The 26385-nt window shown below is 40.4% G+C and overlaps 1 protein-coding gene across 1 annotated transcript; it reads left to right on the top strand.

Annotated features, from left to right (window-relative positions):
• The first annotated feature begins 16428 nt into the window (after positions 1–16428).
• Positions 16429–18122, top strand: LOC103458245 (uncharacterized). The gene has a single exon (XM_081603522.1). It carries the CDS (start codon positions 16833–16835, stop codon positions 17757–17759), a length of 927 nt encoding a protein of 308 aa, XP_081459648.1. The 5' UTR covers positions 16429–16832; the 3' UTR covers positions 17760–18122.
• Positions 18123–26385: the final 8263 nt, after the last annotated feature.

Genomic DNA, 26385 nt, shown 5'->3' with positions numbered 1-26385 from the left:
AAAGAGCCACACAAAGCATTTTACATTTCATGTAAAACAAGCTTGTAATGATGCTGCCCAATTAGAGGCCTTGACACCACCAAAAGGAAGGAAGTGGATGCTAAGATGTGGGTGGGGCTAGCGCAGCACAAGCTTTAAGTCCTGATAGGCGTGGGAACAAGACCGATGAAGGCTGGGTGAGGTTTGGATCCTGGTGAATGACACATATACACACACAAGCACACACAGCACACCCACCCACGCGCACGCAAGCACACACACACGCACACGCGCACACACACACACACACACCAGAAGTTTCATGAGTCGACAGCAGTGTAAATCAAATCATTAGTTTTATCTGTGAGCTGTGTGATCCAGGCTCTTGTGTTGAGTCTCTAACACCCAGCAGTATTTTATTATATCCTAAAAAGATTTAATTAAGTTTCTTCATAATTACAGAAACTTAATTATAAGTTTCTGTAAACTTAATTTACAGAATGCTGGCATAAATACCCTGACATGCTTTAATTCTTGAACAAAAGCAACTAGGAGTTCACACCATGACATCACATGAGGGTTTCAGTTGGCTGTTTAACAGCAACTTTGGATTCTCCTGACATTTATGGCTTCCAGTGCTCTTACCCATTTTACAAAAGGCTGTCATTTGTTTTTGATAATTTTCCAGGTCTGGATAAATATGGAAAGACAAAGTACAGCACAGAAAAATACAACTGAAAGAGGCTGTATTTCTCTTTCAGTTGTCTAAGTGTTGCATCCATTCTCACATCCCTCCTTTTGTCCTCTGTTGTTCCATCCATTCATTTATTATTTACTATTTTTTCCTTTATCCATGAATACTTGCATTTATACAAGTTGTCTAAAAATGACATTTCTAGAAAACTGAGTGTGAAAAATAATGGATCTTGAGTAATGGATTTCCAGAGTGAAGGGATTGCCTCTTTTACTCTGGAGCCATTACAGACACATTTAAAAGTGTTAACTAAATGTTAGGCTATTTTGTCAGCAAGTTATTTTTTATGACTAGAGTTTCATGCTAAACTGCACAGCAAAGCAACCATTCCACTGTCAGCTTTACCCACGCAAAGCCTCACAGGTGAATGAGCACTGACGATATTCAAGGGGATTAGTGGGTGGAATTTTCCTTTGAGAGGAGTCTCCACCCACGGCGGCGCTCTTGTCACATCCCACAGACTCACTGCTATTGTCTGGGCCTCACAATCAGTAGTGATGGCCTGAACACTCCACGCTCAGACAAGATGGATCTATTTTCAGCTGTTATCAGAGCAGAGCTGCAGAAGGTATGCATGCTGTCTCCTGCTATTGCAGTGTGTGTGTTTATGTGTGTTTTAGTAGTTATAAGGCCCATGTCCCAACAAATACTACGCAGTGCTCCTTATGCAGACCATAAAGCCTCCTTATAAAACCATATGCCTAAACTGGCATTAAACAATGAAGCACCTAAGCGATAGCTCTGGAGGAGCTACAGAGTTCCACTCTTAAGGTGGGTCAATCTGTCCATAGGACAAATATTAGACATGAACTCCATAATTCTGACTTTCATGAAAAAAATTTGTAATTAAACACCTCTTGGTGTTGGCTGGATAATCCCGTCTAGATGCTTCTCTTCACTAGGACAGAGAAGATAACCAGAGTTGATGAGAAGACGATTGGGGTAAAATGCAGGACAGCCCAAGTAGAAAACTTGAGAGACTGGGCAGAGCCCAGAACTGCTGTTTAATGTAGATTTTGACAGCTATATATCTCCTCTCTTCCACTTCAAATATTGACTGCTTTGGCTATGTCTGTCACATAAAATCTTACAATACAGTAATAACAAACGTTTTGTAATTGTAATGTGACAAAATGTGAACTAGTTTAGGAAGTATTAAAACAATGCAACACAGTGTAATAAGTAATCAGCTGATTTTGAGTTAAAGGTTATGTGTTTTGTAGTTAGTTCTGCAAGTGCTAACATGCTGACTGGGGCAGCAAAGCAGACATGGAAAAGAAAATCCAGCCATCCCTGATGGCAGATCTCCAAAACTACACAGCTGTTTGGTTTCCTGACAACCAGCAGGAGCATAAGAAGAGCAGTAAAGTATGACCAGGACTAAACGAAGGTTTCTATGATGCTGCAAAACAAGCAATTTACCTAGCAACATACAATATTAAGCCATTTTCATGTGTTTTTCAAAACTTTGCCTCTGCATGCACATGTATCTTATGCTCCACGTTGTGCTTCCATAAAATAATTTCTACTTCATCCACCAAACCATGACACCTGCAAGAAAACAAACCAACATCTATTATTGAAAATACAATCTCAACACTTCATCTGGGTTTCAGTGAGTCTAAAACAATAAAATGATGACCATCTCATTACCCTAACTCTTATGGGGTACAGACCACTCTTTCTTTCAAAATGATTGATTTTTCTCATCTGAATAAATGTAACTGAATTTAAGATGAGATATTTGTAAAATCTTCTGTAAGAGTTTGTGAAAGTGAAATAAATTTGAGACTTTTTGAGCAAGTTTTATACAGGTGCCAATAAATGTTTAGGGAACTGTTGCCATGAAATTATTTTTTAGCACTTTTAATCTGTATAGGTGATTGCATAACACTATATTAAGTTTCTTAAGTACAACTCTGACTGGAAAATCTTCTGAGGAAGCGTCAGACACTGATATACAACAAGACTGATGTTGGGGAAAAACTACCAACTGTCCCTGCGCATGTGGTCAAGTCCTCTTCCAGCAATCAGTTAGGCTAACAGAATACTTCAGCTAATGTTCCTGACTAATACTTGCATCAAAACGGTAGCTCACAATCCAGGTGGCAAACAAGCCTCACCCCTAGGAGAGCAGCTAAAGTGCAAAGACATTATTTGTTTCCCACAAAGCCATCGTCATAAAGGAGCTTATACACAGCAATGCATTTGTCTTCATTACTGCACTAAACCGTTTCAATGTTTATTTATTTTGGCAGACTGAGACAGAATGCATCTTTGGCCCCTAAAGGTCTAGGGGGCCCTAAGCGGCTTCTTAGTTCACTGGTGTCTTAGGTTGGCTCTTAATGTGACCAGCATAACATAGCTTATTTTAAGACTGAGAAAATTGTTGCTTACTTAGGATTTAACTGAAGTAGTTTTAAGAATTATATAATTAACATTAATTATTATTTTTGTTGTTTTTTGTTGACAATACTTAAACTCTCTGCTATACACAAAGCCAGAATTTCCCACCCTGGTCCTCAGGGCACACTGCCCTGCATGCTTTAGGTTTTTTTCTTGCTTCAGTGTTGCTGAACATCTACCTGCTGAATGAGGTTCAGCGCTGCTCTGGCCTTGTGGTGACCGCTGGAGATCTGGCACCATCATCCTGTCATCTTTTGTCAACACTCTTGAGGCCTTCCTGCACCTGTTGACTATGTGGCTCATTTGGTGAATCTTCCTAATAGCCTCCAGTGCAGTTGATTAAGAGTCCAAACTAATGAACTTCTAGTTCATTAGTATGTTAACTAAATGTTAACATACTAACTCTTAGTTCATTGGTTTGGACTAATGAACTGATCCAAACTAATTCAATTTGGACTGAATTAAATTTTGGCCTCCTGTCAAAATCCGACCTTCCAGACAGAAGTTATTGTCACTTCTTCTGTGGTGGCAAAGGATTGGCGAGGACTTCCTGTAAGATTTCGAACATGTCATGTATGATTATCAAGAGTTAGTGAATATGGTTTCAATCTTAAATCACATACATGGAGAAAAAGAAATAGCCAAATAATCTTCAATGTCTTTTTTGTCTTTCCTGGGTGGCCAGGGCTTTATTGATGTCATTAATGGCCTGTGTTCGCCTCTACCTTTTTGCTTCTCCTGTTCTTTGCTGCTGATCTGTCTTTGTGTTTGCCACATGGCCTGTCTATGTGTCTGTTTCCCTGCAGCACTGCAGCCTTCGGACAACCTGACCCTTCCTGGTCTGGTCTTAGGTGCTGAGAGTTGTAAGATCTTCTTTGTTGCCAGATAACTAATTAATTTGCTTACATGTGCAAAGGCTTTTTTGTGTCTAATAGGACATACGATGCCGACAAGTGAATTTCCATGAATAATATATAATAAAGAATAACATACTTTATTAATTCACGAGAATTGATAAAGTATATTCATTCATTCAAAAATCGCAGGAGACCAGCTCTTGAGGTCAGGAGTGAAAGATCCCTTGCTTAGACCCCAAAAATGACTAAACCTGATGAAATGTTGACCTTTGGATGCTTGTAGGATCTGGTACATGGGACATGGCTAACGTTGATATGTTTTAGATAAGTTCCCAATTTTTTTCTCCATTATACAGCTATGTTGAGTAGTTTCTGTTTGAAAATTTATATCAACATAACTGTAAGATAATCTGTCAACTGCCTCATGTCCACTCTACATGTCCCAGCTTCCCTTTGAATCATAACACTTACATACTCGACGATGGTCTAGATGTTGACCAAATGCTGTCAAAATTCAATCATTCCCTCTGAGGACATTTTATCATTCAGCTGTAGAAGTGAAAATAACCTAGAAAATAAACCTCAAGTCATTAGTCACAGGATCTGCTCTTAAAATAACAGCTCACATGGGAAACAAATGCACAAAACAAAACAAATTCCTCAGACAATCAATGTATGAAACAGAGCTGGATTGAGCACAAGCACATGCAAAATCTAACTGAGTGCTGAGATAAAATTGTGATTTGATAGAAAATAGAATAAGTGGCATTGGGAGGAAACTCCATTTGATGTGGATTTCCTGTTTTATATAAGCTCTTCCATGTCTCATAAATCTATTAATACCCCACTTTGTGGTGTGAGTGCAACAAGGCCTTCCAATACACAATTTTTCCTGCTTGCAGTACTGTGCTACACGTCCACATGTGAGTTATATGGAGCTGTTTGTTATCAGCAGGAACCCGAGTCTACATGAGGGAGGAAATGTTACTGATTCCCACCATAACTCAGCACAGACCTAATCAGTTATGGTAGCTTGATGAATGGAAGGCTTACGGTCCACACAGACCTTTGCCGCAAGCTGCTAACAATAAGTCAGATTGGTATATTTTTTTCACAATTATAACTGTGCTAGAAGGACTCCAAAAGATAACCAAATGCATTCCCGTCCTCTTTAGCACCATTTCACATGTGGTTTTGTGAAATGAAAGACTCCATGTCTGCACACACAAATCTAGTTATCACTGTAACTGTAGTTCACAGCCAGACTTCCATAACCAAAGTCAGCATCAACAAGAAACACTAAACAAATTCAAATACAAAAACAGAACACCTGTAAAAGCCTGTATGATTACTACAGAACTGCTCATTAAAAGTAATTCAAGCAGGGTGTACTGTGGTGGCGCAGGGGTTAAGCACAACACACATATGGAGGCCTTACTCCTTGACGTGGCCGTCGCAGGTTCAATTCCTGGCCTGGAAACCGTTGCCGCATGTCTTCCCCTTCTCTCATTACCCACTTTCCTGTCAATTAACTATCAAATAGAGCCAATTAAACCTTTTTAAATAAGTTATTTGTTTTTTGTTTTAAAAAGTAATTCTGTTGTTTTTTATAAGTCAATGTTATGTTTTCTTTCATTGGCCCTACTGTACTGTAGATACATTATCTACTGGAAGGATTTGGGCAATATGAAGTATAAGTTTCACTGCGAAACTACTGTAGGGTGGGAGGACGAGTAAAGGGAGGGTCAAAACTAAAAGTCGGGATACCACTTGATTATATGGTATGATTAGCCAAATAATTTTTAGGTATTAAGTTCTATGAATGCTAATCTGATTATTAGTATTCATAATAATCAAAAGACCCCTTATGATGGACACACACTTTGGATCTGGCGTTCCCTCGCCCGGATGTGTGTCACGGTGGCCCCACTCTGGAGCCAGGCCTGGAGATGCGGCACGATGGCGAGCGCATGGTGGCCGGGCTTTTACCCATGGAGCCCGGCCGGGCTCAGCCCGAAGAGGAGACGTGGGTCCCCCTTCCAATGGGCTCACCACCTGTCGGAGGGGCCAAAGGGGTCGGGTGCATTGTGCTATGGGTGGCAGCCGAGGGAGAGGACCCTGGCGGTCTGATCCTCAGCTGCAGAAGCTGGCTCTTGGGACGTGGAACGTCACCTCTCTGGTGGGGAAGGAACCGAAGCTAGTGTGCGAGGCTGAGAGGTTCCGGATAGAAATAGTCGGCCTTACCTCGACACATGGCTCTGGAACCAGTCTCCTTGAGAGGGGCTGGACGTACTTCCACTCTGGAGTTGCCCACGGTGAGAGGGGCCGGGCTGGAGTGGGCATACTTGTTGCCCCCCATCTGGGCGCCTGTACGTTTGGGTTCACCCCTGTGAACGAGAGGGTAGCCTCCCTCCGCCTACGGGTGGGGGGACGGGTTCTGACTGTTGTTTGTGCTTACGGGCCGAACAGCAGTTCAGATTACCCACCCTTCTTGGAGTCCTTAGAGGGGGTACTGGAGAGTGCCCCTCCTGGGGACTCTCTTGTTCTACTGGGGGACTTCAACGCTCACGTGGGCATTGACAGTGAGACCTGGAGAGGCGTGGTTGGGAGGAACGGCCCCCCCGATCTGAACTATAGTGGTGTTCTGTTGTTGGACTTCTGTGCTCGTCACGGATTGTCCATCACGAACACCATGTTCAGGCATAAGGGCGTCCATATGTGCACTTGGCACCAGGATGCCATAGGCCGCAGTTCGATGATTGACTTTGTCATCGTCTCATCGGATTTGCGGCCGTATGTCTTGGACACTCGGGTGAAGAGAGGTGCAGAGCTGTCCACTGACCACTACCTGGTGGTGAGTTGGCTCCGGTGGTGGGGGAGGAAGCCGGTCAGACCTGGCAGGCCCAAACGTGTAGTGAGGGTCTGCTGGGAACGTCTGGCGGAGTCCCCTGTAAAATCCTATTTGACAGTTTAGTGACCACTCTTAAAAGTTTCAGTGAATGAGCATTTTCTCACTTTCAGGTTGTCATTTTTTCTTTTAAATATTTCGGTTTTCAAGAATATCTTTTTATATTTTCCCATGCTCAACTGTGACTTCACCTGCATCTGAAAAGGTAAGTGTCACTTAGGTTGTTGAATAAGAAGTGTAGAATCACATTGTGTTTTCCTAAGCAGAGTTTTAAAGGGCAAACTGGTTTTCAGCATTACTGCAGCCATGTTTAATTTTTCTATTATTATTTGGGAGAGTCTTTGTTCTTTCTTTTTTTAATAATTCCAAAAATATGTGAATTTTCTTTTAACAGAATTTTTTGAGTCCCTAATATTGTAAAAATGAATTAGTTAAATGCAGTTTAAGATGGTAGAAAATGTAATTCTTACATTTTTATTCCAGAAGTTTTGCAACCATGACTTATTCTTGACATAAAAGGCCCTTTTTTCTAATTGATTCCTCGAGGCCTGGCAATGTGATTTTATTATTTTGTCATAAAGTAGGTTTGTTAATGATTATGAATGCAGTCTGATCCAGGGTAAAATGGAGAAAATGAGATTAATGATGTCCAAGCAACAGAACAGCACTTCAGAGAACAGACGATGCAGCAAAAGGAAAATGAGTCAAACTGGTAACAAGACAACAGGATTCAGCAGGAAACAGATGATACAGGTGAGACTAAATACACATGGCATAACAAGGGACAGCTGTTATGTCCCCATGTGTAATTTAGACATGTGGGGACTAAATTAACCAAAATACAAACACAGAAACCCACATTCACCCATACTTGTATAAATGAAAAAATAATTTGTAAAAATAAAAATTCTGTCCTAAATAATGTTAGCTCATTCTGTTTTGTGTCATGTAATGTAAATATAGAGGTGTGCCAATCGATCGGTCACTGATCATAATCGGGCCGATTTCCGTGAAAAAGTGCATGATCGGTGATAGGCAATCATTGGCTCTTGTTGCCGATACCGATCACCTGCATCTCATTTCGCAGCCTGCCTGTGCAGCTGGTCTCCTCTTCCCTTCACACTGTGCAAACGCGCAGCAACAAATCCTAAGCAATGTGGAACTATAACGCACTGAGTGAATGGGGAAGTTTGTGTGTTGCGGCGGAAAATTGAAGCACGTCAAAATGCATCAACACAACAAAGCTAATATGACATAAAAACAATGCCATACTTGACGGAGTTTGGCTACATCGAGCCTCACTGCAGTAAAAAAGACATATGGAGGATCAGATAGCAGGTAAAGTAGCGCACAGCTACAAACACTCACCCGGATTATTGGCATGACGGTCAGAAAGCTAAACAAATAACCCGGAAAATTATTTAAGTCTTCGAGCTGCGATGTAAGACACTGGTTCTGCTCTCGCTGTTGAACCGCGCGTAGCAGACGGAGCGCCGCTTCTGCTCCACTTGGTAGTGACTCTCACACTGAATCTCTGTTTAAAGCTGCAGCATCTACAGTGGGGCAAAAAAGTATTTAGTCAGCCACCAATTGTGCAAGTTCTCCCACTTAAAAAGATGAGAGAGGCCTGTAATTTTTATCATAGATATATACCTCAACTATGAGACAAAGGGAGAAAAAAAATCCAGAAAATCACATTTTCTGATTTTTAAAGAATTTATTTGCAAAATATGGTGGAAAATAAGTATTTGGTCAGCGACAAACAAGCAAGATTTCAGGCTCTCACAGCCGTGTAACTTCTTCTGTAAGAGGCTCCTCTGTCCTCCACTTGTTACCTGTATTAATGGCACCTATTTGAACTCGTTATCAGTATAAAACACACCTGTCCACAACCTCAAACAGTCACACTCTAAACTCCACCATGGCCAAAACTAGAAAGCTGTCAAAGGACACCCGAAACAAAATTATAAACCTGCACCTAGCTGGGAATACTGAATCTGCAATAGGTAAACAGCTTGGTGTAAAGAAATCAACTGTGGGATCAATTATTAGAAAATGGAACACTTACAAGACCACTGATAATCTCCCTCGATCTGGGGGTCCACGCAAGATCACACCCCGTGGGGTCAAAATGATCACAAGAACGGTGAGCAAAAATCCAGAACCACACGGGGGAACCTAGTGAATGACCTGCAGAGAGCTGGGACCAAAGTAACAAAGGCTACCATCAGTAACACACTACGCCACCAGGGACTCAAACCTGCAGTGCCAGACGTGTCCCCCTGCTTAAGCCAGTACATGTCAAGGCCCGTCTCAAGTTTGCTAGAGAGCATTTGGATGATCCAGAAGATGACTGGGAGAATATCATATGGTCAGATGAAACCAAAGTAGAACTTTTTGGTCAAAACTCTACTCGTCGTGTTTGGAGGAGAATGAATGCTGAGTTGCATCCAAAGAACACCATACCAACTGTGAAGCATGGGGGTGGAAACATCATGCTTTAGGGCTGTTTTTCTCCCTTGTTTTTCTCCCTTGGCAGGACGACTGATCCGTGTAAAGGAAAGAATGAATGGGGCCATGTATCATCACATTTTGAGTGAAAACCTCCTTCCATCAACAAGGGCATTGAAGGTGAAACGTGGCTGGGTCTTTCAGCAGGACGATGATCCCAAACACACCACCCGGGTAACGAAGGAGTGGCTTCGTAAGAAGCATTTCAAGGTCCTGGAGTGGCCTAGCCAGTTTCCAGATGTCAACCCCATAGAAAATCTGTGGAGGGAGTTGAAAGTCCGTGTTGTCCAGCGACAGCCCCAGAACATCACAGCTCTAGAGAAGATCTGCATGGAGGAATGGGCCAAAATACCACCAACAGTGTGTGAGAACCTTGTGAAGACTTCCAGAAAACGTTTGATCTCTGTCATTGCCAACAAAGAGTATATAACAAAGTATTGAGATGAACTTTTGTTATTGACCAAATACTTATTTTCCACCATATTTTGCAAATAAATTCTTTAAAAATCAGAAAATGTGATTTTCTGGATTTTTTTTCTCCTTTTGTCTCTCATAGTTGAGGTACATCTATGATGAAAATTACAGGCCTCTCATCTTTTTAAGTGGGAGAACTTGCACAATTGGTGGCTGACTAAATACTTTTTTGCCCCACTGTAACCTAAAAAAATAAATTTTACATATGTATTAAAGGAACAAGACATCAGCTGCCAAAGATTTAAGATGTGCAAAAACCTTAGCATGTTTAACTGAGTGCCCTGCCATGGACATTCTAACTGACCAAATTAATGCCCTCATTCTTTCCTCCAAGTGTCTTGAAAAACTCAAGGTTGAGCTATGTGCACAGTGGCAAATGAAATTGCCCAAAATATGCATAAGAATAAATAAAAAAATAAAGAAATAAAATTTTTAGAAAAATATGTAAAGAGAACTTACATTTACCCATCCCAAGCTCCCTCTTTCCCAAACAAAGCAGGAGAAAGCATCCTAACATGCTGTTCTCTTGTGTCATATACTAGTTAACTCTAAGCAGTGACATTGCTAATTATCCGACTTACAACAGTATATAGCATTCCTTCCGAAAACTGACTGCAAACATTATTATTTCAACATTTCAGTGACAAAAATCTGAAAAAAATCCCATTGTTGATATAAGAACTACAGAAAATTTTGCATGCGCCTCTGTTGAAAGAAATGTGACTTAATCACACTGTTGACTTGGCAGTCGAATTTAATGCAGCGGTCTATTTTCACCCCTAAATTTGTGAGTGGATTTTTCATAAGGGGCTAAAGAAGAAAAATCATAGGTAGGGATTCTACTAGGTCGACAAGGTACCCGTGTTTCACTGGGTAAAGAGTTTTGACCCAATGAAACAGATTTCTTCAGTTCTGGGTTACAGTGTGAACTAAGACATTGACAAGCTAACCCATCTCTTTCCTTTCCTTACATCATTCCCCAGCCTTGACTGTGATATATTGAAGCTGTTGTACTAATTCCCTTACTTCACTCACCACCATTGTTTCTGTCTCTTTATCATCCAGTCCAGTGAAGGATGTTCCCAGAGGAAGGAATTGTTTTCATGCATGACGTCCATTTTGTGGTTCAAATAAGAAGTTCCCACCTTTGTATTTCTGGATATTCACAAGCTTCACTCTGCCTTGTAATAGCATCTTTCACTCCTGTTCTTACATGTTTTCACCAGCTTGTCAAAGAAAATGAATGGATGCATCCATCAACTAAAATTGATGAGCAGTTGGCTCGTTTCTGGCCGTGTGGTTGGTAATCGTCACCTCTCAGTTTCTGGTGATTTGCTAAATTAGCATGCTTGAAAATTTGTATTTGACTTGTTCCTGAAATGTTCAGACACAAGCAGCGTGAGTAATGAGCATACTGTGAACTTCACACAACAACTCCAGTTTCTGTGGTTAAAGAAAGACTAGGATCGTAAATGGGTCACTCTAAGAAATAATTTTGTAAATTTACAGTAAAACCCTGGCAGCCACACCATAAATTTATGTAATTGTACTGTAATTTACTTTAGATTACTGATTACAGTAATCTAAAGTAAATACAGTACAGATACTGTAAAATAGTACAATACTGGTGAATTTAGCTGCCAGTAGTTTACTTTGAATTTACATATTCAGCACCGTAATTCATTTTCATAGTAGTTTACTGTTAAAGAAAATTCAGTGATGAAACTACATATGCAGTAAAATTCTGATGTCTTCAGCTGCCAGTATTGTATTGTAAGTTTTACTACCCCATCTACTTTATCAGTAAGCTTCTGCAAAAAAAGGTAGTGCAACATTTTATTGTGCAGTTGTAAAATGCATAATATTTACATAGAGATGTGCCGATCAAGTTTTTTCCTGCCGATACCGATACCGATCACCCACGAGGGCTGAGCACCGATACCGATCACCGATACCGATCACATAATTTTTTTTTTTTTTTTTAATCATAAACACTACCGGTTACATTATGTGAAAAAAGTAACCATGAATTCACCTTAATTTAGACAAAAACTTATTTTTAATAACTTTTTCCAAGAAGAAAACTAAACAAAACAGGCATTATGCAAATTGTCCTGCTATTGATAATACTATCTTTAACAGACTGAAAATATATAAAGGCTCTTAAGAGGCTAAATAATGCAAAGAGTCAAAATAAAATCTCTCAACATTGCCAAACAGTTCAAGTATAAAACTTAACATTCAAAGGCAAATACAGGTTCCATTACAATAAACAATCCAGAGTTACTGAATGAAAACTTCCTGATAGCATGGCAGCTAGCTGATTACTGCTAGTTCTGAGTGGCTGTTTCTGACTGAAGCGGAGTAATTATGCAGAGCAGGGAGGAGATCGATTATTTATTTAGAGATGATCTGTCTCATGTTAGGATAGTGAAAGTTTTAAGAGACTTACATTAGACCATCCTTTTTTTAGATGTTCTTTGAACAGAAGTCTCTGCCTTGTACTTGGGTAGACAAACTTACAAACAAATCTTAATTTTCCAGTAAGGTTTGTGGTGTTGCAATTATTATTTGGAAAAATATTCCTTTTAAACATAGTTCAACAATATGTGATCCAAATGGCCATAGGCGCCGGAACAGGGGGACCAGGGGGCCATTATTACCCGTTATATTACAATTCCATTATATTACCCGCTCAGCTTATTTTCAACATCAATCGCCGCCGCCCCTCCCTTACTCCCCATTCCACTGCCATTCTTGTTCACTGTCTTGTGACATCACGCCTTGACTATTGCAACTCCCTTCTGTTTGGTCTCACCCAGAAATCTCTTCATAAGCTCCAATTGGTCCAGAATTCAGCTGCCCGTATCATTACCAAAACCCCATCCATGCACCACATCACTCCTGTCCTGCAAAGACTCCATTGGCTGCCCACCAAGTTCCGCATAGAATACAAAATTCTTCTGTACACTTTCAAGGCCCTTTACAATCTCTCCCCACCATATCTTTCAAATCTTATTCATATTGCCATTCCCTCTCACTCCCTCAGATAATCCTCCTCTATCCATTTCACTGTCCCCTCTGCCTGTCTCACCACCATGGGGAGCAGAGCTTTCAGTCGCTCTGCTCCCCAACTATGGAACTCATTACCACCATACCTTAGAAACATAAAGTCATTATCAAATTTTAAAACCAAACTCAAAACACACCTTTTTAGATCTACCTTTTCCACATGACACAATTGGTTTGCCTGATTTTACATAGATTTTATATAGATACATTGTTTTGTTTTATTTATTTCTATCTATTTTTAATTGCTATATTTTATTTGTTTCTGTCACTATTTTTTACTCTCGTACGGTGTCCTTGAGTGCCAGAAAGGCGCCTTTGAAATAAAATGTATTATTATTATTATTATTATTATTATTAGCCCCACCACTTTATGGCCCTGCCCAGCCCATCCACTGGTCCCGCCAGACATTTACACAGGCTGCACGCAACTCTGACAGTCTGTGACTGACATCTCTCTGTGTTTATATGCAGACAGAGGTACAGATAAAACCTACAGCACTGAGATCTGGACCAAATCTAAGGCTCCAGATCATAACAGTCACCCAAAGGTGACTGTTATGACTGTTATGCACATGCGGCAGCTTCGGGTCGGGTTGGGATCATGAACCTGTCTGACATCTGAAAAAAGGCTTTGACTCCAGATCTGAACCAATTCTGCCTAAAAATTTAATGAGATTTCTGTATTTGTCACCTTTTATAGAACTGTGATGATGTTTTCTTTCTAATGGCGTTGGGATGAAAAAAAAAAAAAAGAGACATCGGGCCCGTGTCCGTTTACGGCCTGGACCAAATGCTCACCCACACTTTGCCCAGAGCAGATCATTTTTGCTCAGGTCGAAAAATAATTGTGTGAATTTGTCCCCCCCGCCCCCGCTCTTTGCTCTTAAAAAGGCAATCAGCAATCACTAGCCATAAATATTCATTTTTGTCTATTAAATAACAAGCACATTAAAGTTTATTCACGGTGTTTTTCATTTTGTTTTTAATGCAAATATATTGTTAGCAGTCTGGCTGGTTATCTGTCCCACTCAAATCATCTCTTTCCCGCACAATTTGTGAAACATGCAGTAAATATAATCTGCGCTGCCTTTTGGTTTTAGACCCACAACATCCAGATAGCGCGGAGCTGCTGCGCCGAAACGTGATGATGCACTGGAACCATTAGGTTGTCCTGCTGCTCTAAACTGGCATTGCTGGAGGATATTCGACATCTATTTTTTAATGTTCCAAATATTTGACCAACAGACTGGCGACCTGTCCAGGGTGTACCCCACTTCTTGCCCGGAACGTTAGCTGGAGATAGGCACTAGCAACCCTCCCGACCCCACTAAGGTACAAGGGTGTACAGAAAATGGATGGATGGATGGACAGTCGTGATTTTTGTCATATCTATCCTCGGCATAGTTCTTTTGTGCGTATTTTGGACTTTTGACAGTAGCTGAGCACAGTACGCCTGCAGCTGTAAAGCTGTACGCACTGAGATTTTCCTTTAAGCAAAACAGAAAAGAACAATTGTTTATTTTCTTTTATTATCTAACCCTCTTTACTATTAATAACATTTAGGAAAAAAAAGATCTATTGTGTCCAATAAATCAATTGTACGTACCCAGATAGCACAGAATGATTGAAACAACATTGAATCAATGTCAGCCAGAAACATTGGTTCAACGTTAAAAGTGGTCGGTATGTTGAATCAATGTTAGGGTTTCAACCAGGGGGTGAAAGTAGGGGGTACGGCAGGGTACTGCAGTGACGCTCTTACTCTCCAGCCCGACCACTCCGACTCGGATGACCTCTTCGACCCTTCTCCAGCTGCCTCAACCTCTCCTCCCCAGGTCACAAGACAAGCCTCCGGCTCCAAACGCCTTCGTTCCGTGATCTTCGACCCTCAAACCCAGCTTCATTCCTCGTCTTCAGCAGCACCTCGTCCAACCGTGGTCCATCCATCAACGTCACATCGACGGCCGAGGGACTCGCCGGGGGTCCAGCCGACGCCCTCGTTCTCCCGGTCCCAGACACAATTCCCAAACGCCGCAGCTCCAGAACACCAACCTGGCTTCGTCTCCGTGGCCCTCTCCAGACGTTCCAACTCGCCAGCTCCTCAAAGGCTGGACCGTTGCCCGCCTCCATTGCTCATTAAAAGAAAAAGGAATCCCCTTCAGTTGCTCTGACAATAAATTGAGGCTCTTTCAATTGCTCTCCTCCCTCAGGTCCGCAGCAAACGTCAGCCCCGGCGTCATCCGAATACCCCGGACGTCCGGGTTTTTCTCCAGCATCCTCTTCCTCCCCCATCATCCCAGACGAAGTCATCTGGCCCACGCCTCCGAGGCCCTCGCACTCAGCAACAGCTCCCCCTCGCGGGAACCAGGTCGTATTACATCCTCCACCAAATGCACCCTGCCTAGCCGACCTCTCTCAGCTTTTATCTTTGGCAATCGCTTCGTTGTCTTCACAGACTCCTCAAATCCCGCCATCTCATTCTTATCTTCACCCCCCCCTCCCTTCTTCAGCTCTCCTCACTTCCATAAATGCCATGACCCCTGGTTCTTCTCAAGTAGCGGGAAATCCAACTCAGCATAGTGCCTCAGGATTTCCTTCCTCATTCCCTTCTTCACTCCCCTCTAACCTCTTTCCTACCACTTCCTCTCTCTCAAACACCTTACCCCTGCTTCCTCTCCCTTCAAACACTCTCCCTAACATTAATAATCATTCAATCTCGCTACAGTAGTTCCTCCAGCCCAGTCATCCACTAACGTACTACGGCCCTCCCCCATTTCTCCTTCTCTTCGCCAGCAAATTTTGAATGGTAATTATGTCGATCTAGCACTTCTCCTTCAACCTTCTTTGATCTGTTTTAGTCAGCCTAGAGAACTTAATACAAACCAAGGTCCTATGCAACTTAGTAATTCTTTAAGTTCCCGCTCCAAAGATCTCACACCCGTCGAATTCGCTCTCGCTTTTTCTCTTTATAGAGACACTATTTATCAATATTACATTCTGTTCGCCAACCAAGCAGCAGGCTGCTTGCAACAGTTTAACCTAGGCAGCTATTGGGGTTCTTTTGATTCTGAATTGTACTGCCGCATTTCCGCCGCCCACGCATCTCTCTCCTGCAATCTTTGCGGCGCTCCATCTCACCTAGCCACAGCCTGTACATCCATCATCCCTCTCCGCTCTAGCCCTCCTCCTAGCTCTTCTTCTACTTCCAATCGTCTGACCACCGCCGCCCCCCCTCCTTCCCTCATACCGAAATCCAGCAGACCCTGTCCCTCTGCCAAAACCCTTACTCATAGGGGAACCGACAAAAGAGGTCGCCCCATCCTGTAACAAGGAGGCAGGATGATCTGTAACAACTTTAATGACCTCGGCTGCTCAAGCTCCAGTTGCAGGTTGCTGCACGCCTGCTCCTTCTGCGGCGGAGCCCACGCAAGACACACCTGCCCTCACAATCCCACTTCTACAGCAGACTGACTAGGCCGCCATCTCTCCACTCCAGTCCAGGTGAAAGCTCTTGCAACTGCTCTCAAGTATCACCCAGACAGGGAATTTGTTAACTTCCTCATTAATAGTTTCACTCACGGTTTCCACCCGGGCATAGAAATTATTCCTGATTCCACCCACCAATGTCACAATCTTCAATCCTCTCTCTCAGATCCTGACACAGTCGACACTCTCCTCACCGTAGAAGTTAAAAAAGGGTTCGTGATAGGCCCCTTTTCTAGGTCACCCTTCCCTACTTTTCGCGTCAGCCCCATCGGCATCGCCACTCGTAAATATTCAGGTAAAAACAAGGCTAATCATAGATCTTTCAGCCCCTCATGGTTCTCACGTTCCTAGTATCAACAGCATCATTCCGTTCCCTGACTTCTCCATGCAACATGCAACCATAGATCATGCCAATAAACTCATTCGGTTAGTGGGACATGGCGCCTGGCTCTCTAAAGCCGACATCACTAACGCTTTCAAAGTTCTACCCATCCACCCCGATTTCTGGCGCTTCTTCGGCGTAGTTTGGAAAGGTGCTTTTTACTTCGCCGTCCGCCTCACGTTCGGGTGCCATAGCAGCCCCAAAATTTTCGATTCCCTGTCCGAAGCCCTTTGCTGGATCCTTATCAATGCCTATAAACTCCCTTGCGTCATACACCTTCTGGACGGCTTCCTGGTAGTCACTCCTCCATCTTCCCCTCCTCGTTCCGGTCTTAACGCCCTAACTCAAGCCTTTTCCCAACTGGGAATTCCCCTCTCAGAGGAGAAAACCGTCGGTCCGTGCATGTCTTTAGAGTTCCTAGGCATCACCCTAGACTCTTCATCCTTCCAAGCTTCCCTATCATCCGAAAAGATCAACCGAATCACCTTAATATTCTCTAATTTCTTACTCGCTCACAAATGTTCTAAACAACAGCTGCTTTCTCTCCTCGGCCATCTAAACTACGCTATTCGCATCATTCCGCAGGGTAAATCCTTCATTTCTCACCTCCTGTCTAAAGCGGCCAGCATCCCCTCCCTTCACGGTTCTCTCGTTATCGATCACTCCTGCAAATTAGAAATGCGCCTGTGGCATCACTTTCTTTCATCCTGGAACGGAATTTCTTTCTTCTACAATGATTTCCTCACCTACCCCGAAGACATTCAACTCTTTACCGACGCAGGTCCCTCAATTGGTTTTGGCGGTTATTACAGAGGAAAATGGTTCGCCAACAAATGCCTGCTCGAGTTTAAGTCTCTCCAGAACGCCTCGGGCTCTCCTTCCTCCGCACTTTCCGAGCTTTACCCCATCGTCATTGCTGCGATCCTTTGAGGTCACGAATGGTCAAAAAAATCCATCCTCATTCATTCAGACAGCACAGCAGTCATAGAAATCATCAATAAAGGCCGCTCTCGCTCCCCAGAAATCAGGGAAGGTGTGCGGCAAAGCAGCTGTTAATTCAACATTGATTAGACGTTGATCAGACCTCGGCATTTCAGTCATTCGTAGTGATGGATAAATGAGGCGTCGTGAGGCGTTTCGACTCATAGCAACACTGTGTCGATACTGTGTCACTCAATACTGACACCTGCTGGACATTAAAAATTCCTACAGGCAACGTAGTGATTTGATGACCAAGTCTATACAATAAGATTTAAGTTTTTGTATTTTATTGAATATTGCATTATGTCATATCTCCAGTTACATTTAAAATATATTTTATATACAGTCAATAAAGAATGTGAAGAACATGTACCATAAAGCGAAAATTTAAGTGATGTGTTTGGAATGATATATTCTACAGACCATAAAAGTAAGGAACTCAGCACTTATTTATGTTTATAATTAGATTTTATTTTATATATTTATTTCTTTGTTATTTTCATGTCAGTTTTAATGTCATGAGGCTGTTAAGTGACTCCATGACACTTTCTATTTAACTCATTAGGATTTGATTAAGAACCAGATTTGTTCTTTGTAATGTGTGTACAGTAAGGATATTAATATCTAAATCAGTAGACAGGTCTATATAAAATATCAGTGTTTCTGTCCCATTTGTATGGCATTAAAAGGATCTGGAACTTTTGTTCTTAAAGCTCTGGTTTGCATAGTAAATGCCATATGAGTGAAATTTTTCGGACGATATGTCCCATTCTCCTGGAGGCAGCACAGAGCTGCACCACCAGAAACTACACGCTGAAGAGAAGAAGAGCTATAATTGATATAGTCGCAGTTGTTGGATCCATGTTTTAATGTTGCAGAGCACGGTCTTTTTGCACATTGATCAAAGTTTAAACTGTTGTACATCTTATCCATTTTGTGACCCTTCAGAATAAGAAATTTTACTCACACTTAACTGTTTTAACTTCTGACAAAATAAAAGTTATTTGGTTTTGAAACCAAATAAAATATCATAACATGAAATACAGCACTCCTAATGTTTGTAATTATTATTTTTCATTTTTAACTATTTTAAGACTTATTTATTTATTTATTTATTTATTTATTTATTTATTTGTTTATTTATTTATTTGCCTATTTATAGGCAACTAAATATTTTTTAATGAAAAGGCTTATATTAGGTGAGGGTTTTGTTAACCAGGGTTACATCCAGATGCAGAGAAAGCTTTCAACCAAAGCCTTCTCTGCAAGGCTTTGGTTGCAACCAAACTTGCCTAATAATTGTGCACACAGTGGACTGGTTACAAGTACCAAGTAGTTCAAAGCTTACATTAATTACTTAAATAAAATCACTGTGCAATAAAGGTCAGGCAGCAGAAAGTACTTTAGCACATCTTTTTTGGGTTTGCCCAAAATTATTTTTGGTCTCTTATTTTTCAGTGGTTCTCATCTGTGTTTATAATCATTGTCACACCAGATCCTGAAACTGCTCTGCTAGGGTGCTTCAACACCCTGGAGAATCTGGATTGTAACATACGTACTGCTCTAACTCTGTATGAGAAAGAAATTGTGGAAGTCTGATTTATCCCCCCAAGATTGAGACCTGGCTAACTGAACTTGTAATCAACCTGCATGTGGAGAGACTAAGATACAAACTTTTGGAGTGGTGATTATGACTACAAAATAGCTACATTTCAGGGGAGTCAACTTATATACATGGTCAAATGATAAGTTATAAGAAAAGAAGACATCAGTATTTTTATTCAGTCATAATAATGGTACGTTCCTTTTTCATCATATTAAAGTACTGCACTTTAAAAAATTAACCATGAGAGGCAGCAAATCAAATGCATGCTTAGTAACCAAACAACAGGACCTTTTTTTTGCTTAAGGTTTTAACATTTGAGGAATTTAGTTGAGGATCATGAGATTTCAAATGCTTTTCATTCTCCTTAAATTGATGTCAAGGCAAATAAAAACCCAACACACTGAAAACCTTTTTTTTCTACTCTCCCAGTTGAAAGCCTACAATAAAACTCTTAGTTTTGGGTGTGTCACCAATTTGATCAATTCCATCAAAGTGAAAAAGAAAGAACCGAATCACACACTCATGGAGGTTTTCATGTTGAGTCAATCAAACAGTGCCTGGGCCCTCAGGCTAGGTGTAAAAGATGTTTATTTTGTGCCAGAGTGTCTTATCCCGCACTGAAACACTCTTGTTTCCAAAGTGTTTGCCTTCTCCCTGCCCAGACAAGCACAGCTAGGCACGGCTAACGCAGCATGTTAAGGCAGAGTAGGGTTAAGCTTGCTCACAGTAATGTTCAAACGAGGAACAAAGCAGCACACCTCAGTGTATTAATCACTTCTTACTTTCTGTGACACTAAGTCGTCCTTCTCTTTCATTAAGGATCAGGAACCAAAAGCAAAAACGGCAGATTTGATTGGAGTCGGTCTCAGAACCTAGTCAATGCAATGTTTTGTATTTGCAGAGTTTAATGAGAGCAATCTCCGGATTAATACGGCCCCCATAGAAATATTCAGATATGCTGCCTCTCCCACGCAGGCTTTGCTTGTTGTGGGTTTGGACAGGAAACATTCATCTTGGTGAAATTCCAATGTTTTTTTCACAACCTATGGACTACTACTTTTAAAAACTTACCATTCCATTTTTAAAAGATAAAGTAAACAATGACTTTGAAATGTCTTCACACCACATTTAAAACTGCCATGTTGTTGAGATGGAAAAAAATTAAAACTATGATAAATTATCCAGATTTTTACACCTGCAGAATGACATTTTATTTTATTTTATCTCCACTGAAAAACTAATAATAGATGGAAAGAAAATTCTATAAAAAAAAGATCAAGTACAAGTGGCAGTGTCCTGAATGAACTCTCTCTTAAATGCATACAAACAAATGCGCAGACACAAGCTGAACGCTTAAGTACCCAATCAAATAATATAAAAAGTTAAAGGTCGTGCAGACAGATGATCAAATTTTATTAATGCAACCTATCTACCATGACACCAAATTCAATTTAATTTAATTCAGTTTATTTATATAGCACAAATTCATAACACATGGTGTTTCAAAGCATGTAACAAAAATGTCAGTTCAACTGAGTTATATGAACTATATGGTTATATGGTAACTATATGAATATATGGTTAAAAGGCTTTCTGTCTAAGGCAACCCAGCAGATTTGCCAGTCATTTTGGAAACATCAAAGAGTCAGAGCCCTCTAAGTAAATGAAGACCTTTGCACACACCTGCCACATGTGTGCACCATCTAATATCACCATTTATGTACACAGCTAAATATTTTAAGAATGTGACCTGTTTAATGTTAATCTGCCGTTTATGGGAGTCACACCAATCTAGAAACCTATCTACGCCAGCTTTATAACTGTTGTTTTTTTTTTACAGTGCATCACAGAGCAGGATATCCTGCTGAATAGCTAAAAGATGCAAACACCAGTTTTAAATTTGATGTCTCTTCTTGTTCCGGGGTTTCTGTGTTGTATTACCCTGAGGTTTACATTGGCAGTCCATCAGCCTGTAAAGGATAATCATTAGATCAAGACAGATCCATGATCAAATCCAAAATATGTCTCCCATGCATTTCATTTCTCAGTGTATTTGGGTTGTTGATGTTCCGGTCCAAGGGCATTAATGAAGAAAGTATAATTAGGAAGCTGAAAAGCAAAGGTAAATAAAGGTTCAAAGCCCCTCTTCTATTCTTTATAGGCCTGACTAATGATGCTGTAGCTCCCAAATAATCAAAACAGGTAATTTGTATGGATTTGAAAAGTCTAGCAGCTAAAGAAAGTAAAATAAATCTGGTTCCCACAAAAGAAGCCTGATGTCAGGAGGTATCTCAAGAGGAAGGTCAACTGAGAAAAAACTGAAAATGTATTTGTTTGGACAAATACCTTACAATAGACAGCTACTCTGTTGGGTAAACAAACACATTTTCACCTGTCTTGTTTTTTGTTTTTTATTTTAAGAAAAAATATGCATCAAGACATGCATATGGTTCACAGCAAATCCAGGAGGCCCAGATTAACTCTGTCAGATTTGATTTCAACACTTTTTAAAGTGTCTATATGGGTCCACACCAGAAAGTGTTAATTTAACTCTTTTTGGAGAGTTAGTACCTGAACTCTTATAAAGTGTCAGATATCAAATCTGCTGGAGGTAATAATTTAACACTCACTAACACTAAGTCAGTGTTAGATCTTAATATTAACTCTCACAGAGTACTTCTTTAACTTCTTAAGAGTTATTTGTAATTAATATTAAAAAGGTACTTTATTTAATATAGTACTTTTAAAAATTCTTTGGAAAATAAACATTTAATAAAGATGCAATGATTTTCTCAAATGCATTTATTTCAAAACGTGCACCATATTACAAAACATATTACAACGTGGAATAATGTGCATGTTTCACATGTCGCTTTCATTCACATATTGTTATCAAATGGTCTGACATATCAGCTGTGCAATACAAAATGCAGTATACTTAATACATTTTTCTTCAATACCATATGCATGAAATTGTTCAAAATACAAGGTGGAGAAAGTAAAGCCTGTATCAATGCATGCAGTAATATGATAGAGTACATTTTCTTTTAACAGGTAAATTGCCAGATATGTACAGTACATAACAGATCAACCTGATAATCAGATCCATCATTTTTTACCTAGTTTATGTTTCTGTTGATAAGAGACAGTTCCTCTCTGCACTCCACCAGAGATGTCCACTCACTAACAGACTGTCTTCAGGTTGTTGTTCTGTTCGTGACGTTTGGCCGGAGACACCAACATTCTCCTCTACTGCATCAGACAGTCTTCAGTCTCTGAGTAGGACAGTCAGTGTCGGTCTCTGGATCATAACAAACAAAAAACATAACAATGAGGAATGGAGCGAAGGAATACATTTTTACTGCAACTCTAACAACAAGAACAAGCCTCCATTACAGAAATGTAGAGTTTCAGAGATATTAACACTTACATAATCATTTTTGGAGCTTGTTGCCTATCTGATGGGCGAAATATGACCATCAGATAGGGTTCCTCCACTGTATAACAAGGGGAACGGTATCTAATGGGTAATATTGAGCATTAAAATGCATTGCCCTGTTTTTTTATATATATATATATATATATATATATATATATATATATATATATATATATATATATATATATATATATATATATATATATCATTACTATTATTACTATTTGTTTCCCGCAGAAACGTGAAGAAAGTGACAACTTTGCCGAAACATGTTGTTTGAGCTTTCACGGTGTCCGTAGTTCCCTACACGCGTGCTTTCTCAGTGCTCATCACGAGCACGCGCGTATTTTGCCGCGTGGGCGGGCCGGAGCGGCAAGAAGACGCCGGGGGACCGTATCTGATGGGGAAACGCGGATTGACGTAACACCTGCAAGAGAGGGGAGCGGCTGTCTGCTGTAAAGAATCAATGGGTTCACTGTGCAGCTGTGAGTGCGCTCACTAATCAGTCGTGACTGATTAGTTTTTCAAGAACAATCTAAAACACGACTTAACGTTTAATAACTTTTTTTCCCATTTCATATTGTTTCTGAACTCTTCGTGCTTTGCTAAAGCAGAGCTGCAATATGTCGATCGCGGAAGGTTTTGAGTCGATCTCTGCATTAGGTGACAGACTGAACGCCGCCAGGACTGAATGTTAAGTTTTTAACGTAATCTCTGGTCGGTATGTGGAGCGCAGGAGGTTGCCATGGCAACCGCTGTGCTTAAACGACAGAGAGAGTAAAAAGGTAGGAGTGGTTTTGAGTTGATCACCTGTTCAGGATCCTTTACCTTTGTTTATCTTTGCTGTGGCTCATCACAGCCGCTGTAGTTTCTGAACGTTCAATAAACGACAAACTTGGACTAATTACCTCGTTCTTTGTGACTATACGTCATTCACAACAAACATCAAACACGGTAAATATGTTTCATTAAGTATTTAACAAACAAATGGCTTCTACCGCGATAATTATGTGAAATTAATTGTCTAATTAATAGTTTGGTGCTGTCGGGTTCAGAGTCTGAGAGGCTTTTCATTTATCAAACACATTTTTTTGGCTCTGTGTGATTGTCTACATACCTTGATCACCTTAAAAATAATCAAACCTGTTTGGAATTAATCTGCTGATAAACCTATTTTCTTTTTTCAGTGAGAACTAAAGTATCCCACAGATGCATTTCATGCACTTCAGTATGAGAAAAAAACTGAGGAAATGTACTATTTACATTCTAGTGAGGTTTTCACATCCTTTTATTTTTGTTTTCTTTATTTTGTGTGTGTGTTAGCTTATTGTATGAAAATAAATGCGGTTCAGTTTCATCGTTTACGTTTAAACAATAAAATATTAAAATCATGGAAAAAAACCAACATTGGGTTTGATGCTTCCTGGTCTAAATAACTGAATGTAGTCAGATTTAAGTGTATTTATGTGAGTTTTGACGCTTTGTAGTTTGATATTGTTCACAGAAAAAATTTGCGTGGCTGCCACACATTTTCACGACAGGGAAAAAGTATGCATACATTTACGCAAACTTTGACGCAAAGTAAATTTTTATACATGCCGATTTGTGCGTAAAATATGGCGCCGTGCTCACACACGCTTTATGCAGGAGGCCCCAGGACTATTCTTTTCAGAGCCTCTCTTTGCATATTTTCCAAATTGCAAATCACAGTTCTGGTCAGCTGTTCCCTCAATGCAAAGGATCAAATTTTCTTGAGAGCTGTCAGGACGTAAAGGAGAGCTGTCAGGACATAGCACTTGGTTTCCTGGGGAAGTGGAAGATAGCATTTCTGTCCATATTGTCAGTCAAAGATGTTGAAGATATGTACATACATGGATTTTAATAGCAGAATTTCTGCTTTTTGGACTCAGTGGTTACCTGGAATATTGTGAAATTCAGAAAACATTAGCAGCATATGAGGGCAGCCTCTCAATGGTTGCCCTCATATGGCAGCCATTGAGAGGCTGCCATATGAGGGAATGTGCTAAGCGGTGAATTCTCACATTCAGATGCTTAACCCGTGTATGTAGAAATGGGGTCCAACTGACCCCACTCATGTAAAACTTGTATCATTTGCCATAGTCCTCTACATTTGCCTTAGTCCTTGCACACACAAGCGTTAAACTCGATCTTCATAGAACAAGAATAACAAACCAGAATCCAATAATGATTAAAATTTTGGACACATTTTGTCACTTTCTTATATTGAAGAATCCCCAAGAAGATAGCTAAAATGTGAATGGTTATAATTATGTAGAGCAAAGTAAAAATGAACAAATATGACTTATATTTTGGGTTCTTTATATGTAGCATGTATAAGCACACAAACTCACAGCAGTCTTTCCTTGAAATGCTCATTGTTTTGAGTCTTTCTCTACACTTTGAAGTGAAGTACTCAAAGTGAGGCTACTCCTTCTCTCTAGGGAGACTGAAGGTTTGGTATTGGTAACATCTGGAGGAATGTGTTAAGAAAGGCTCCCTTGGTAGGCGGTTGCTACTGGCACCAGCAAAACTTCCTACCAGGAGCCTTTCATCTCCGTTTGAACATGTGGACGTGGCCCTGACCTTGGGAGGAGTCAGAGGGCTTACTGTTATCAGGCTGACTGAGGTGTGGTCACTGTATTGAGCACTCTGTGCCTTTCTTTCCTTACACTAGACTGAGCTAGTGTATGAGGATACTCTTTACATTGTTTTGGAATGTCAACAACTACTCTGTCAGATTCCTGGTGAGAATTAGTCCAGCAAATGCCTGCTGATAAATTTCCATCAGTAAGTAATTTGTATTTGTAAATACCTTTTCACAAATAAAAATTAAAAAATACTTCAAAATTAGAACAAAAAACATGAAAAAAAAAAAAATGCCAACAACGGTATTTAGAAAACGTGGAAAAACAAAAGAGTTATAGATCAAATGCAGAATATGGAGTTTCAGATCTGGGGTCTCATGCATAAAAGAGTGCGCAGTTTTGACACTAAAGCTTGGAGTATGGAAAAATGTACAAAATTGAGGCTCACAAAAAAAAAAATCGGGATACATAAAGTCGTGCACATGCACGTGGCCGTGCACCTTTCCTTTATAAATCCTAATTTGCTGTTTGCAATTTTGCGCTTAGATAAAATATAACAAAATATGAACACAAGACCATAAGTTAAATCTAGTTTATAACATAAGAAAAATCTGTAGTTATTGAAAACAGCATATGCAGATTCAAAGGAATGTGCACTAGGTAGGATAATTTTCTAGAGTTTCTGTTTCTATTAAAAGTTTTAATTAAAAAGAAAATATAAAAAGTGCATAATATTTGTGCTAACAAAAACAGGCTGCTCACAAAATTATGAAAAAACTTTTCAAATTACAGCAGGGATGTAAGTCGTTGGGAGTTTGTTGGGAGCAGTGCTGGTTATAAATTCCAACTGCAGAGAGAGAGGACCTACAGTAACGCATTTTGTGCACCTAATATGCACAATCATAGTGGGACTTTTGCTCCTGA

Source organism: Poecilia reticulata, chromosome 22 (assembly GCF_904066995.2).
Source record: "Poecilia reticulata chromosome 22, P_reticulata-male-v2, whole genome shotgun sequence".
Taxonomy (NCBI): domain Eukaryota; kingdom Metazoa; phylum Chordata; class Actinopteri; order Cyprinodontiformes; family Poeciliidae; genus Poecilia; species Poecilia reticulata.
The sequence above is the reverse complement of the archived record's forward strand: the minus strand, read 5'-3'. Positions and strand labels throughout refer to the sequence as shown.